General features: G+C 37.0%; 1 protein-coding gene across 2 annotated transcripts in view; it reads right to left on the bottom strand.

The window, feature by feature from the left end:
* The window catches only part of xpot (exportin, tRNA (nuclear export receptor for tRNAs)), an 88,165-nt gene that overhangs the window by 47,944 nt on the left and 26,328 nt on the right, over positions 1–13,893 (bottom strand). For both annotated transcript variants that reach the window (XM_059977583.1, XM_059977581.1), the window contains exons 8-9: positions 10,565–10,733; positions 8,378–8,614 (exon numbers count right to left, since the gene is read on the bottom strand). In XM_059977583.1, coding sequence (XP_059833566.1) covers positions 8,378–8,614; positions 10,565–10,733 — 406 coding nt within the window. The remainder of the gene's footprint in view (positions 1–8,377; positions 8,615–10,564; positions 10,734–13,893) is intronic.

The raw sequence follows: 13,893 nt of genomic DNA, 5'->3' as shown, positions 1-13,893 counted from the left end.
TAAACTTACAAACCCACACTTCTGCTTCCTCATCACAAAGAGGAGCGGTCTTAAACCAGATCCCTGTGGTACACCATTGGTCACCAACCTCCATGCAGAGTACGAACAATCCACAACCACCCATTGCCTTCTGTGGGCAAGCCAATTCTGGATCCACAAAGCAAGGTCTCCTTGGATCCCATGCCTTACCGAAATCCATATACACTACATCCACTTCTCTACCTTCATCAATGTGTTTTGTTACATCCTCAATGAATTCAATGAGGCTTGTAAAGCACAACCTGCCCTTGATAAAACCATGCTGACTATCCCTAAACAGACTGTCTCTCTCCAAATGCTCATAAATCCTGCCTCTCAGGATCTTCTCCAGCAACTTGTCCACCACTAAATTAAGACTCACTTTGATAATTTCCTGAGTTATCTCTGCTCTGTTTCTTGAACAAGGGAGTAACATTTGCAACCCTCCAATCCTCTGGTACTTCTCCTGTCACAATTGATAACACAAAGATCATTGCCAGAGGCTGAGCAATCTTCTCCCTCGCTTCCCACAGTAGCCTAGGGTATATTTCGTCTGGTCCTGGTGACTTCTCTAACTTAATGCTTTTCAAAAGCTCCAGCACATCCTTTTTCTTAAAGTCTACATGCTGAAGCATTTCAGTCCACTGTAAGTCATCCCCACAATTGCCAAAGTCCTTTCCCCTGGTGAATACTGAAGTATTCATTAAGTACAGGTGTCCCCCGTTTTTCGAACGTTCACTTTATGACAACTCGCTGTTACGAAAGACCTACATTAGTTATCTGTTTTCACTAACAGAAGGTGTTTTCACCGTTACGAAAAAAGGCAGCGTGCGCGCCGAGCAGCCAAGCTCCTCTCCCGGACCTGCATTCTAGCTGGCATTGCTTAAACACGTGCCTGTGAGCATCTGTGCTTTATGTTGATTTACTTTGTTCATTTGTCAGCAAGATGCATTCTAAGGTATCAGAAAAGCCTAAAAGAGCATGTAAGGTGTTACACTTAGCGTAAAACTAGACATAATAAAGTGTTTCGATCGTGGTGAACGAAGTAAGGACATAGTGAATTTGGCTAAGGGTTTGTGGAAGTTGACAAAGATTGATGTTGAAGAGGTTTTGCTATCCCATGACCAAGAACTGAGAGATGAAGAGCTGATGAACAGGAAAGGATAACAATTGAAGCCGAATGCAGTAGCAAACGGCCCAAAAGCGAAGACGTCCAGGAACTGAACAGGAAGCAATTGCGTGAGATTTTCGCTGCGATTGGGGACGTCACGTGATGACGTAGGATCGAGATGTGGAAATCCAGCTCTCCCGTAAAAAACTAATAAATTAATGTTTAAGTGAAGAAAAGTTAGTAAATATTTTCTAAAAACTGTATGTCTAAACTACTCAGGATTTTCCTTAGATATGCCTCCTAAACAGACGCAGAAGAAAACTACTACTTTGAAGACAGTACAAGCTGGGCCGGCCACCATGAAGGAGCCTTGGACTCAAGTTCACCTTACCTTCGGCGATACAAAACAGGAATCGGCGGCAACATCAACAGCCTCCAAGAAGGAACAACAGGAACTGCGTGTGCGTGAAGGAAGGGGCATGCGCAAACACAAGCAATTTGAACTACAAATCCCAGCTACGATTGGAAGTGGAAGTGAAAATGAATTTGAGGTGGATTCGGATTCTCTGGAACATACAGATGAAGATGAGGAGGCAAAAGAACAACAGGAAGAGGTTGGAGGTGGAAGATATTCCGGAGACATAAGAAAAGCTTTGGCGCAAATAATGCATGAATTAAAAGAATTAAAAACATTAAAAATAATAAAGATATTAAAAATATGAAGACCATGTTTGATAAAATGGTGAAAAAACAGGAGAAAATGAACAAGAAAGTTAAAAAGTTGGAAGAATAAACAGGAGACACTATTGATAGAGTGAATAAAATGGAAGATAATATTCTTGCCTGGACATCAGAAAGAAAACAACTGTTGGAAAAAATAGAAGTGCTTGAAAATTTTAGTAGACGAAATATTAAAATTGTTGGTCTTAAATAAGGGATAGAGGGAGAGGATCCAATAAAATTTTTTCAAAAATGGATCCCGGAAAATTTGGAAATGGAACAGGGAACCCAGTTGATTGAAATCGAAAGGGTCCACAGAGCCTAAAGACCAAAACCTCAACCTGATCAAAATCCACAACCAACTTTGATAAAATGCTTAAGATATCAAGATAAAGAAAAGATCCTGAAGGCGGCTGCCCAACGTGCCAGAAAGAGAAATCAGCCATTGATGATAGAAGGGAAAGCAGTTCTTTTCTATCCTGATATAAGTTATGACCTTTTGAAGAGAAAGAAGGAATTTAATCCAGCGAAAAAAGTTTCATGGGAAAAGGGTTATAAATTTATATTGCGCCACCCGGCAACACTGATGATTTTTTTGGATGTTAGAAAAAGAAGATTTTTTACTGATCATCAGGATGCAGAGGAGTTTGCACAAGAACTCCCAAATATTCGCTAGACACAGTAAAGATTTAAAAGTGAAACAGATTAAAGATGAAGACGGGGACAGTGAAGTGAGTTGATGGACATTAAGGACAGAAGAATACTTAAATATACTTTTAATTATATGATACAGAGGGAGAAATGTAAAAATTTGAAAAATATTAATAGAGAGTAGTGATATTATTTTTTCTTCTCTTACATATACTTTTTTCATGCTACGGGGGAGCTGGGGGAACTTCAGATCGATCGCTACGGGATTCACGTGTGTAATCATGGCGTTTGCCATGACCCGCACAACGGAGGGAGGTAATGTTGTGTTTTTTTTCCATTCACAATATTAGCAGGGGAGTTTTTTGTTGTTTTTTTCTTTATAATCTATTTTTCTTTTTCTTTCTTTGCCTGGATGATCAGAGGGGAGAAACATAGCAACATGGAGAATTTAAAAATAATTCCCCAAAGTACTACAAGAGTTGAAATATGTATTATTATAGATTGGAGTAACCCTGTTAAAAATAATGACTAAATTTACTGAATTTTTAAAGTTTTAATGTTAATGGGCTTAATGGACCGGTGAAAAGAAAAAGAATTTTAACATACATTAAGAAAATGAAAATAGATATAGCTTTTATACAAGAAACACATTTAACAGAGATAGAACATCAGAAATTAAAGACAGATTGGGCCGGAAATGTTATTGCAGCTTCATTTAATTCAAAAGTGAGGGGAGTTGCAATTTTGGTTAACAAAACTTTACCAAGTAAAATACAAAATGTATCAATTGATTCCATGGGATGATATGTAATTATATCTTGTCAAATCTTTTCAGAACTATGGACTCATGAATATTTATGCACCAAATGAAAACAATGTAAAATTTATACAAGAAGCTTTTTTGAATTTGGCTGACGCACATGATAAAATATTAATAGGTGGAGACTAACTTTTGCCTAGACCTAGTTTTAGATAGGTCAACAAAGGTTGTTACAAAACCAAAAGTAGCAAACTTAACTTTATCATTGATGAAAGATTTAAATTTGATTGATATATGGAGAAGAATTAACCCAAGAGAAAGAGATTATTCATTTTATTCAAATAGACATAAAACTTATTCAAGGATAAATTTTTTTCCTACTATCAACGAATATTCAAGACAGAGTGAAAAATATGGAATATAAAGCAAGAATATTGTCAGATCATTCCCCCTTGATATTGACAATAATAATGATGGATAAGCAGGAATCGATTTACAGATGGAGATTTAATTCAATATTATTAAATCGTCAAGATTTTTGTGATTTTATGGAAAAAAAGATTGTTTTTTTTTAGATACAAACTCACATTCAGTTGATGATAAATTTATATTATGGGAAGCGATGAAGGCATATTTGAGAGGCCAGATATTAAGCTATACTTCTAAAATTAAGAAGGAATATATGGTAGAAATAGATCAATTGGAAAAAGAGATTACAAAATTAGAAAAAGAATCTCAAACATATATGACAAGAAAAACAAAGACAACTTGTTAATAAGAAGCTACAATATTATATACTTCAGACATACTGAACAGAAAAAAGCAATTATGAGAACTAAACAGATATTATGAACTAGGTGAAAGATCACACAAGATTCTTGCTTGGCAGTTAAAAACAGACCAGGCTTCCAAAATGATAAATGCAATTAGAACAAGTGTAAATAAAATTGCTTATAAACCTTTAGAGATCAATGAAACTTATAAATTTTTTTATTCTGAACTGCATCAATCAGAATCACAAAATAATATTTTTCAGATAGAAAGGTTTTTATCACAAATAACTCCCAAAATTGAATTCTGAAGAACAGAAGGGATTAGATGTGCCTTTTACATTAAAAGAGGTCGAAGAAGCTCTTGGATCACTTCAGGAGAAGATGGTTTTCCGCCTGAATTTTACAAAAAGTTTATAAAGATTTATTAATTCCTCCTTCTATGGAGCTAATACACCAAGCGGAAAGAACGCATAAACTTCCAGAATCTTTTTCGACAGCTATTTTAATAGTATTGCCAAAAAAAAAGACAGATCTTTTAAAGCCAACATCATATAGACCTATTTTTTTGTTGAACACGGACTATAAAATAATAGCAAAGATTTTATCTATTATCTAAATACCTACCAAAATTAATACACATGGACCAAACAGGATTTATTAAAAATAGACAATCAACAGATAATGTAACTCGGTTACTTAGCATAATTCATTTGGCACAAAAGAGGGAAGAAATGAGTGTGGCAGTTGCTCTGGATGCAGAAAAAGCATTTGATAGATTGGAATAGGATTTTTTTATTTAAGGTATTGGAAAAATATGGATTAGGAGTATCTTTTATAAAATGGATGAAAACCTTAAATACTTACCCCAAAGCTAAAGTGGTGACAAATGGCCAAATTTTAACATAATTTCAGTTAACAAGGTCAACTAGACAAGGTTGTCCATTATCATCTGCTTTAATTGTGTTGGCGATAGAACCATTAGCTGAATTAATTAGAACCGACTCAGATATCATGGGTTTCAGAGTTAATCAGGAGGAATACAAGATTAACTTATTTGCTGCTGATGTTCTGATTTATCTAACCCATTGCATTCGTTGCGTAAATTATCTTCTAGATTGGAAGAATATGGGAGAATATCAGGGTACAAAATAAATTGGGATAAAAGTGAAATTCTATCCCTTACTAAAGGAGATTATAGTCAATGTCGTTTAATAACTCAATTTAGATGGCCAATAAATGGTATAAAGTATTTAGGTATAAGAGTTGATAATGATATAAAGAATTTATATAAACTAAATTATTTGCCATTATTGGAAAAAATTCAAGAGGATCTTGATAAATAGATGTTACCAATAACATCAGAAGGTAGAGTCAACGCTGTAAAAATGAATATATTCCCTAGATTACAATATTTATTCCAAACACTACCAATACAATTACTGCATAAGTTTTTTCAAGAGTTAAATAAATGTGTGAGGAAATTCCTTTGGAAAGGTAAGATATCAAGAATATCGTTGGAAAAATTGACATGGAAATTTGACCTAGGAAGGTTACAATTACCAAATTTTGAGAATTATTACAAAGCAAATCAACTTAGATTTATTGCATCTTTTTTTGATGAAGATAAACCAGCATGAATTAGAATAGAATTAGATAAAATAGGAGAAAATATACTAGAAGATTTTATGCATAAATGGGAATCTAAATGGATACGGGAAAAGAAAAAATCTCCTATACTAAAACATTTGATTGATTTATGGATTAAGATAAATGTTGATGATGAGATAAAGAAATCTTTATTAGCAAAGAGACCTTTAATTCAAAATAAACTTAATCCTTTTACAATGGATAATCAACTTTTATATAACTGGTTTCACAAAGGGATTAGATATACAGGAGACTGCTTTGAAGGAGGTATATTAATATCATTTGACCAATTAAAAAAATAAATACAAAATATCAAATAACACCCTTTTCTGTTATTTCCAATTAAGGGCTTATTTAAGAGATAAACTGGGTCAAACAATGTTATTGCCGAAACCTAATGAAATAGAAACTTTAATTCATAAAAGAAAAATTAAAAAAAATTATTTCTGGTATGTATAATTTGATTCAAAAACAGGCAATTAAACAAGGAATTCATAAGTCAAGACAAAAATGGGAAACTGATTTGAATATTAAAATTGATGAAACAAGTTGGTCAAGATTATGTCTTGACAGTATGACAAATACAATAAATGTTCGACTGAGATTAGTACAATATAACTTTTTACATCAATTATATATTACACCACAAAAAATATAGATTAAATTCAAATTTATCTGATCAATGTTTTCGATGTAATCAAGAAATTGGTACTTTTTTTTTACACTCTACTTGGTCTTGTTTTAAAATTCAAGCTTTTTGGACAAATTTAAGAGTTTTACTGGAACAAATTATTGGAACACAGCTTCCACACAATCCAATATTATTCTTACTAGGTGATACTGAAGGGATAAAACCAAAACCCAAATTGAACAAATATCAGAAAGGGTTCATAAAAATTGCATTGGCAGTAGCCAAAAAGGCTATTGCAGTTACTTGGAAATCGGATTTATACTTAAGTATAGATCGTTGGAAGAAATTTTCAGCTGCATTCCACTTGAAAAAATTACTTACAATTTAATAAATAAATATGATACTTTTCTGAAAATTTGGTGCCCTTATTTACAAAAAATAGGATTAAATATATAGGTGCTCCGAAGATAAAATTATTGGTCATCTGGGGAAAGAAACACACACACATATATATATATATACACACACACACACACACACACACACACACACACACACATATACACATTAAAGCTAATTTGAATTCCATGGAGCATGTGGGGATCTTCTGATATCCAGACACTCTTTCTTTCTTTTTCTCAAATATAGGGATATGTTAGGGGAGAGGGGTTAGGGTATACATTTATTTTATTTTATTTCTATTTTGTAACCTATTTGAAAATTCAATAAAAAAATTAAAAAAAAAAGATCTTCACTGTGATTGACAACGCTGCAATGATTGCAGAAAAGCATGACTTTAGTTTTGAAAGGGTACATAGGTTTAGGGCATATTTACAGGATGGTTTGAGTGCTTACAAAGAAGTGTATGATAGAAAAATGTGCGAGGCTAAGCAGTCAAGCATTTTTCAAGCCTTCCACATTAGCCACAGCAGACGATGAAACTCGACCTTAGATGTCGAGGCAGGCAGACATAGAAGAATGTAACATACATGCCCGGATGGAAACAGACAATGATGAGATGAAACCCCAGTCTCCTCTACCTCCCACCACCCCCAACCTCCGACAACTCAGCCTAACACACCATCATCAGTGTGCTCACTGACTTCCCCATTCCAGTAGTAAGCGAAACTACACTGTACATACATTATTTCTACTTTATATAGGCTGTGTATTTTTATGTGTTATTTGGTATGATTTGGCAGCTTCATAGCTTAAAGGTTACTGGAAAGAGTGCTTCTGCTGAGAGCGCTTGCGCCGAGTGTTTTTGCCGCAAGCGCTGCCGAGAGCATTTGCGTGAGATTTTCGCTGCGGTGGACAGTGCTGCTATAATTGCAGAAAAGTATTCCTACATTATATAGGCTGTATTTATCAGATCATTCCTGCTTTTACTATATGTTACTGTTATTTTAGGTTTTGTGTGTTGTTTGGCAGGATTTGGTAGGTTTTTTTTGGTTCTGTGAACGCTCACAAGTTTTTCCCATATAAATAAGTGGTAATCGCTTCTTCACTTTACGACATTCCAGCTTATGAACCATTTCTCAGGAACGCTCTACCTTCAAACAGCGGGGGAAACCTGCATCTCCGCTACCTCTGACTCCATGCACACGTTCCCACTATCACATCTGATTGGTCCTATTCTCTCACATCTTATCCTCTTGCTCTCCCCATACTTGTAGAATGCCTTGGGGGTGTTCCTTCCTATGGCCCCTTCTAGCTCTTTTAATTTCATTCAAGCTCCTCCATGGCAACCTTGTAATTTTCTAGAATTCTATCAGTACCTAGTTTCTTGAACCTTTTGTAAGCTTTTCTTTTCTTAATTAGATTTTCCCCATCCTTTGTACCCTATGAATTTTTTTACTGTGCCTCAAGGGAACATACCTATGCAGAACGTCATACTTCCACATTTCTGCCATGCATATCCCTGAGAACATCTGCTCCCAAGTGATCCTGCCTAATAGCACCATAAGTAGCACCTGTGGATAAATTGTCTCATCGCTTATTGTTCATGGAGGCAGTTACAGCTCTGCTACAAACATTTACACAAAGTCTTCTCACTTCCCACTTACCTGTTTGAGCATGTGAAGATAGTCATAGCAGAAGCCAATGATATTTGAGGAAATGTCATCATCTTCATGCACAAGCAGCTTTAGCAGAAGAGGCACTTTAGCTTCCACAGCCTGCAAAGTGACTTGGCTGTTCTTCACATCCCCCACTTTTACCAGTTTACTCCAGCTCGTAATTAAAGCCTGGCCCATGCCATTAATCAGTTTGGAAAACCTTGCTAGAAAGTCAACATCATCTTCCTAGGCAAAGAAAAATTCTAATTACATCGGTGAGATTTAGTACATTCTCCCCTGCAAATTCCTTGCTGATTTGATTTGATGTAAACAACTCATTTCACAGTATATTTTGATGTACATGTGACAAATAAAACCAATTTATATCCCCAAATTAAACTGTTGTATAATGCACCATGCACTTTGCGCTTACAATCTTAATATCCAACAGTGTTTGCTAGTGTCAACTGCATGGATGATTTCTGATCAGAACCAAAACTCCTGTTTCCATAGTGTCTCTGTCGTGTGATTACTCCCCACAACTGCAGAAAATTTGTGCTTCAATTCCATTTTCCTGCTCCTACCCAAAGTAATTTGGTAGAGCAGTAAAAATCTTATTTCAGCAAATCGAAAACTGGGGAGCCAAGGGATTAAGCTTTATAAGATTATCGATAAAGTAGACAGACAGCATCTTGTTCTCCAGGGTTGAAATGCCTAAAGCCAGAGGAATTTAAGGTGAGAGGGGATAATTTCAAAGGAGACGGTGAGGAACAAGTTTATTATTTAAACATGGTGATCCTGTTTGAGTGGTGGATCCTGGAATGCACTGTCTGGGGGTGGCAGAGGTGGCTACATTAAATAGACAGATGTTCAGATAGGCACATGAATGCGAGGAAAATGGAAGGAGGGATTAGTTTAGCTGGCTATCAGCTTACTAATTTAATTGGTTCAGCACAACATTGCGGTCCGAATTGCCTGTTCCTGTGCTCTACTGTTCTATGTTCCGTGCAGTCCTGAATAATTCAAATCTACCACAGGGAGACAGGTGGAGAATTATGAAGATATTTTCCAGACAAGTTCTGCAATAAATGCTGGAACAGAAGAGGCTCAAGGAGATAATTCAGTGAGATTATAAAAACAGTTGCCCAATTGGAGTGAGCTGGAAGAACACATTTCCTTTAAGAGATCAAATAGCCAGAGGACTTAGGTTGATGGCGATTGGCAAAAGAATCACAGAATCCAGCCCCTAAAAGGTTTCATTACTTTCAGAAAGTACTTAGATAAGAATGGAAGAAATAGAATGGGCCTTTCAGTCTCTAGAATCTGGTTCACTAATTTTCAAGATCAAATATAATTTTTCCTCCTATACCATCATATCCCTTGATATTTTTAATATTTAGAAACGTGTCAGTTTCTGATTTCAATGCATCCAGTGACCCAGGGTTGAGAGTTTTAAAGATTCACTTTCTCCTTTCAGTCTTTAATGATCTACGCATTTTGTGACATAACATAGAGGTCTAAAGGCAGCTAGGCAGTGTAGTGGTTAGCATAACACTTTACAGTGCCAGTGATCAGGGCTCAATTCCCACCAATGTCTGTATGTTTTCCCTGTGACCACGTGTGTTTCCTTCATGTACTCTAGCTTCCTCCCATATTCCAAAGACATACAAGTTAGGGTTAGTGAACTGTGGGTGAGCTATGATGGCAACACTTGCAGGCTCCCCCATCACATATTCAAACTGTGAGGGTCATTAATACAATGCTTCTATGTACATGTGACAAAGGCTTCTCCGTCAGGGTGAACAAACTCCAAAACAAGTACCTATCAAGCCTCCTAAGGATTGTGAATAATTTAGGTTACCTCCCATTTTGCCAGGCTCTACAGAAGAGATCTAGACTACTCAATCTTTCCTCATGTGCCACACAGATATCCACTTGATGTGTAGAAATGTAAGCAATATATTAAGAGTTATTTTGCCAGATTATTCTTAGTGAATAATAATCGTCTGTTTTAAGACTTTGCCCCCAGTTCTGGACATACTTCACATTTACCTTTATGCCTTGTTGCAATGTTAAAAGCAACTATCAACTGTACATATTAGTCATAAATATTGTGCAAATCTCATTAGCTTTCGAAGGAGACAATCAAAATGCAAAGAAAATGAATACTTGCTGTGGTCGTACTGTAGCACAGACCTGCTCAGTGTTGAAGAAGCCAGAGGCCATGAGCACCTGACAAAGTGATTCTACCAGTTTAGTCTTATCAACAGGATCCATGCCTTTATTTACTATTTCAAACAAACAGTCACAGGCTTCCTCACGGAGGACTTCCACTGACATGTGACTGAGCAACACATTTACAAACCTGGGGGGAAAAGCATTAAAGAAATTGGTGCATGAACAATTACCCATCTGACATAATTAGAGCACATACAGTATTGTGCAAAATACATATGACCTTTGCACACTGTAGTAATTTTATGTATTACACTGTACTGGCGCCGCAGCAAAATTTCACGATATATGTAGGTGACGATGAAGCTGATTCTGATTCTGACATGGGTCTCTATTGGGACTGAGAGTGGGAAAGGGGCAAGGAGAGGGGAATCATGCTTGGAAAAAAGAGAAAGGGAGATGGGAGGTAGCAGGAAGCACCAGACATTCTCCAATGATGAATCAAACTATCTTGCCTGGTGTCTTAGGGCTGGGTGTGTCGCACCCACACCAGCCTCTGCCCCTGACACTCCAGTGCCACCTGACCTACACCCCTCCAGTGGTGCTCCACCCTTGCTACTCCCAATATCCTCTGCTCCTCTCTGTATTATTAATGTTTTTCGATCTCTGCGTTTCTAGCAGACCACAAAATATCCTTCTGTAATTGGCAGGCATGACAATACATTATTTAATCAGTTAAAACTGCTGAAGTTTTTAAGCTCAAATTGAGTCTACGCATAATGCTTATGCCACTGACTCTAGAGTTTCCAGAGACATGGAAATCCTACTATGGCAGGTAGGGGAGGTTAAATAAGATACAAAGAATGCACTATAAATTTGCTTTAAGTAACAACTGCAGACAAAAAAGTCCTGAAGAAAAATATTACTGAGAACGAGGAGATTTAACATTCATGGTTTGGGAATGAAACCTACCTGACTGGAAACAAGTCAGAATGCGTGTGCAGACCAATCAGAAGATGACAATTCGGATTTGGTTATGTGGAGCTGGTAACTTACACTTAATGGATACTTTATTCAGCACCTACTGTACCTAATAAAATGGCTGCTGAGTTTATGTTCATGATCTTCTAATGCTGTTAGCCCATCCCCTTAAAAAGTTCAATGTGTTGTGTGCTCATCTGCAAACCGCTGTTGTAATGTGTGACTATTTACGTTACTGTCCCCTTCCTGTCAGCTTGAACCAGTCTGGCCATTTTCCTCTGACATTTCTCATTAACAAGGTGTCTTCGCCGTCAGAACTGCTGCTCACTGGGTGTTTTTTTGTACCATTCTCTGTAAGCTCCAGATCAGCAGTTTCTGATTTACTCAAATCACATCTGGCACCAACAATCATTCTACAGTCAAAGTCAATTAAATTACTTTCTTTCCCACTCTGATGTCTGGTCAGAACAACAAGTGAACCTCTTAACCATTTCTACGTGCTTTTATGCATTGAGCTGCTTCCACATGATTGGCTGATTAACTATTTGCATTAACAAGCAGGTGTACAGATGTATCTAATAGTAAGACCATAAGATACAGGGACAGAATTAGGCTATTTGGCCCATTGAATCAGCTCCACCACTTCATCGTGGCTGATCCATTTCTCCTCAACCCCAAACTCCTGCCTTCCCTTAGATCCCTTCATGCCCTGGCCAATCAAGAACCTGTCAGCCTAAATGGCTGCCTGTGGCAACGAATTCCATAGATTCACCAATCTCTGCCTAAAGAAATTCCTCCTTATCTCAGTTCTAAAAAGGATGCCCCTCTATTCTGAGGTTGTGACCTCTAGTCTTATACTCTTCCCCCCCATAGGAAACATCCTCTGCACATTCAATCTATCAAGGCCTTTCACCATTCAATAGGTTTCAATTAGGTTACTTCTGAATTCTAATGAATACAGGCCCAGAGCTATCAAACGCTCTTTCTATGACAAGCCATTTAATCTTGGAATCATTCTCATGAACCACTTTTGAACCCTCTCCAGTTTCAATCCTTTCTAAGATCAGGTACCCAAAATGCACACAATATTACAAGTGTCAATATTACATCCATGCTTTTATATTCTAGTCTTCTTGAAATGAATACTAACATCACATTTGCCTTCCTCACCACAGACTCAACCTGCAAATTAACCTACAGGGAATTGTGCACAAGGACTCTCAAGTCCCTTTGCACCTCAGCTTTTTGTATATTCGCTCCATTTAGAAAATAGTCCACCCTTTCATTTCTTCTGCCAAAATGCATGACCATACACTTCTCACTGTATTCCATCTGCCACTTCTTTGTCCATCCTCCTAATCTAAGTCCTTCTGTAGCCTATTTCCTCAAAACTACCTGCCCTTCTACCTAGCTTTGAATTATCTGCAAACTTTTCAACAAAGCCATCAATTCCATCATCCAAATCATTAACATATTGGCACCAGCAGCCAACCAGAAAAGGCTCCCTTTACTCCCTCTTTGCCTCCTGCCAATCAGCCACTGCTTTATCCATACTAGACTCTTTCCTGTAATATCATAGGCTTATAACTTGTTAAGCAGCTTCATGTGTGGCACTTGGTCAAAGGCCTTCTGAAAATCCAAGTAAACAACATCAACTGATTCTCCTTTGTCTGTCCAACGGACTTTTCAGGCAAGGTTTTCCCTTAAGAAAACCATACTGTCTTTGGTCTATTTTATCATGGGCCTCCAAGTTCCCTAAATCCACATCCTTAACAATCAACTCCAACATCTTCTCAACCACTGAGGTCATTCTAACTGGCCCATAATTTAATTTCTTCTGCCTTTCTCCCTTCTAGAAGAGGAAAGTGACATTTGCAATTTTCAAGTCAACCACAAGCATTCCAGAATCTAATGATTCTTTAAAGATCATTACTAATGCCTCCACAATCCCTTCAGCCATCTTTTTCAGAACCCTGGGGTGCACATCATCTGGTCCACGTGACTTCAGACCTTTCAGTTTCCCAATAACCTTCTCCCTAGTAATGGTAATTCCATATACTTCATGATCCCGATACCTGGAACCTATATCCACCAATATCCACAGGGTCCAATATCCACCCTCGCCTTTCTTTTATACTTTATATATCCGAAGAAACTTCTGGTATCGTCTTTAATATTATTGGCTGGCTTAATTTTGTATTCTATCTTTACCTTAATACTTTTTTTTAAAATCGCCTTCTGTTGGCTTTTAAAAGCTTCCCAATCCTGTAACTTCCTACTACACTAATTTTTGCTCTATTATATGCCTTCTCTTTGGCTTTTATTTTGGCTTTGACTTCTCATTGGCCACGGTTGTGTCATTGTGTCAT

This window comes from Hypanus sabinus, chromosome 8 (assembly GCF_030144855.1).
Source record: "Hypanus sabinus isolate sHypSab1 chromosome 8, sHypSab1.hap1, whole genome shotgun sequence".
NCBI lineage: Eukaryota > Metazoa > Chordata > Chondrichthyes > Myliobatiformes > Dasyatidae > Hypanus > Hypanus sabinus.
Note: the sequence above shows the minus strand (reverse complement) of the source record. Positions and strands in the feature narration are given on the sequence as shown.